General features: G+C 41.7%; 1 protein-coding gene across 1 annotated transcript; it reads right to left on the minus strand.

Moving 5' to 3' along the window:
- Positions 1–421: 421 nt before the first annotated feature.
- LOC110289469 (olfactory receptor 4X2-like) lies at positions 422–1,351 on the minus strand. The gene has a single exon (XM_021155683.2). It carries the CDS (start codon positions 1,349–1,351, stop codon positions 422–424), a length of 930 nt encoding a protein of 309 aa, XP_021011342.1.
- Between the last annotated feature and the right edge of the window lie 1,538 nt (positions 1,352–2,889).

Here is a 2,889-nt window from a genome sequence, read left to right on the forward strand (position 1 = left end):
GACATTTCCCTTTGCATATTTTTCACATTATTATTTATAGGGATACAAACTCAAAACATTCTAAAATGGCAAGATGTATTAAAATATTTCTATAGCCAGAAATACTTTACAAGTGTTTAAAGTAAAACATTTAGGGTGGATGATACAGAACTCTCTAGAACTAAGAAGCCCTGAGAATTTTCTTTCTACTCCTTTTTTTTTTTTTTTTTTTTTGAGACAGGGTTTCTCTGTATAACCCTGGCTGTTCTGGAACTCACTTTGTAGACCAGGCTGGCTTTGAACTCACAAATCTGCCTGCCTCTGCCTCCCGAGTGCTGGGATCAAAGGCGTGTGCCACCACCTCCCCGCCTTTCTACTCCTTTTATTCCATCAGTTTGTATTCAACATTATTCCAGACTCATGACAATAAACAAATTCGCCTCTATTTTTGATCTACTTTTGTTGCCCTGATCCATAGAATCTTGATGGCTTTCTTCACTTCTGCATTTCTCAGGGAATAGATGATAGGGTTGAGGAGGGGAGTTATCACCGTGTAGAACACAGTTACCATCTTGTCTATAGGAAGAGTGGCTGTCGGTCTCAGATAGATGAAGACACAGGGTGCAAAAAATATGACAACCACAGTGACATGGGACCCACAGGTGGACAGAGCTTTGCGACGTCCCTCAGCACTCTGAGTTCTCAGGTGGAACAAGATGACTGCATAGGATGATAAGAGGACCACAAAGCTGATCACAGACAGTGTTCCCCCATTGACAACAATCAGCAGACCAATGAGGAAGGTGTCTGAGCAGACAAGTTTAAGCACAGGAAGCACATCACAGAAATAATGGTCAATGATATTGGGACCACAGAAGGGCAAGTGGAAGATGAGAAGGACCTGGGCAAGGGAATGGACAAAACCTCCCATCCATGCCATTCCTACAAGGACTGTACACACCTGTCGGTTCATGATGCTGGTATAGTGCAGAGGCTTGCAAATGGCCACATAGCGGTCATAGGCCATCATCGTGAGCAGGAACATTTCAATGCCACCAAAGAAGTGCATGAAGAAAAGCTGTGCCATGCAGCCCCATACAGATATAGATTTCTTTTCAGCTAGGAGATCCACGATGAGTTTTGGGGCTGTTGTGGAGGAGTAGCAGATCTCCACAAAGGAGAGGGAGCTGAGGAAGAAGTACATGGGGGATCCAAGATTTCTGCTGACTGCCACAATGACCACCATGAGAAGATTTCCAAACACAATGGCCATGTACAAGAGCAGAAATATCACAAAGCAAACTCTCTGCACCTCTTGATTAGAAGAGAGTCCCAGAAAAAAGAACTCGGTCACATTGTGTATGTCAGCCATAGGGGAGCAATTTGGGTGGTGTGATCTGAAATAATACGAAAGACGAGGAGTTAGTAACATGAAGAAGGAAGAGGGTGACATGAAGACAGACAGAGAGTGCAAATGGCTGGAATAGTGTAGGAAATAGCAAAGTATAAAGCTATAGAAGAGACCACCACCAGTGCATGCAGGACTCTTAGGGACTTTGGGTTTTAGCCTGCAGCCAAGAGGACATCAGCAAGAATGTCTATTATCTGGTGAGTAAATCACTTTGTATGCAGAATGTAGAATTTTGGAAACAGATCAAAGAAGGAAAGATTTATTAAAAAGTTTTATTTCCTCACGAAGAAGAGGTTTCCAGAACACTGTTTTCATCTGTGTTGCATGTCTTTCTATTGATTTTGAATGTTTTTAGTATCCTTTCCCCTGCACTGTTCTTTTATTATGTCTTTCCTTGATTTGCAGAACAAAGTTTCTCATCCTTTTATGTACAGTATCAGTGTTTTCAGAATAGATAAACTGGTATAGGTCCCTTGATGCTCAGTATCCTTTAAGGGAACCAAAGCTCACTACAGATGTGCCCTGTGAATATATTTCTCCTCCAATTCTTGTCCTTATTCTATCTTTGAATGCTTATTGACCTTTTACATATCCTTCACTTTAATCCATTTATTTTTCTCTTCTGGCATGTTGATTTCCTCCACTCTTACACTCAGAGCAATGTGGCAGTAATAATGATCCAACATCCTTCCTCAGTGCCCAGCTACATAATTACCTCAGGGTATTACCCAGATTCCATACTAACTAACTTCAAAACTATGCTCCCCCCCACCCCCAGCCCCCAAGGTAGCTGAGCCTGCATTAACTCAGTGTTTCCTCCAGTGACACCTGAGGTTTGGAGCCAGATGAACCTGCCCATATCACAAAATATTTCTCTCTCACTGATACAGACAAGTGATAAAGATCTGCCCAGGGTAGAAGGAATTCAGGAAATATACCTTACAACTATAGAAACAGAGAGGGTGGAGAGCAGACTTAAATTCCTAGATTATTGGAAAATTTTCTCAGGATGCTACTTGTAGAAGAAAGCATTGAAAACAGCCAAAGTCCTGGGTGCACATTCAGCTGTTCTCAGGCAGTAACCTCTGTAATGTCTACCAAATTCTATAAGTTTTCAGATATGCAAGGTCCAAATTGTAGCATGCTGACAGCACATACCTCAGAGGAGGAGAGCACAAAGCCTCTGGCCCTTGATGTCTTAGATATGTCAGAGATAAGAAATATCCCTCCCCAGTTTATAGTCCATATATTGTCTTGGCCTTCTCTTGGGACATTCTGCAATCATAGCACTTACCACTATGAATTATATTGCCTGCTGCAGTGTGAGATCCCCAAGGATAGAGTATGCCTTGCTCTTTCCTTCATTTCCAATTCTCATGAGAGTGAAAGTTATAAAATAGCATTCAGCACAGGTCAGAAGACTAAGCAAAATAAATTGGAAAAAAAAAAAAAGCATTTGTATTCTGAGCACCACCAATATGCTGCATTTAATGCGGCAT

This window comes from Mus caroli, unplaced genomic scaffold (genome assembly GCF_978045245.1).
Source record: "Mus caroli unplaced genomic scaffold, Mus_caroli_1 scaffold_2, whole genome shotgun sequence".
Taxonomy (NCBI): domain Eukaryota; kingdom Metazoa; phylum Chordata; class Mammalia; order Rodentia; family Muridae; genus Mus; species Mus caroli.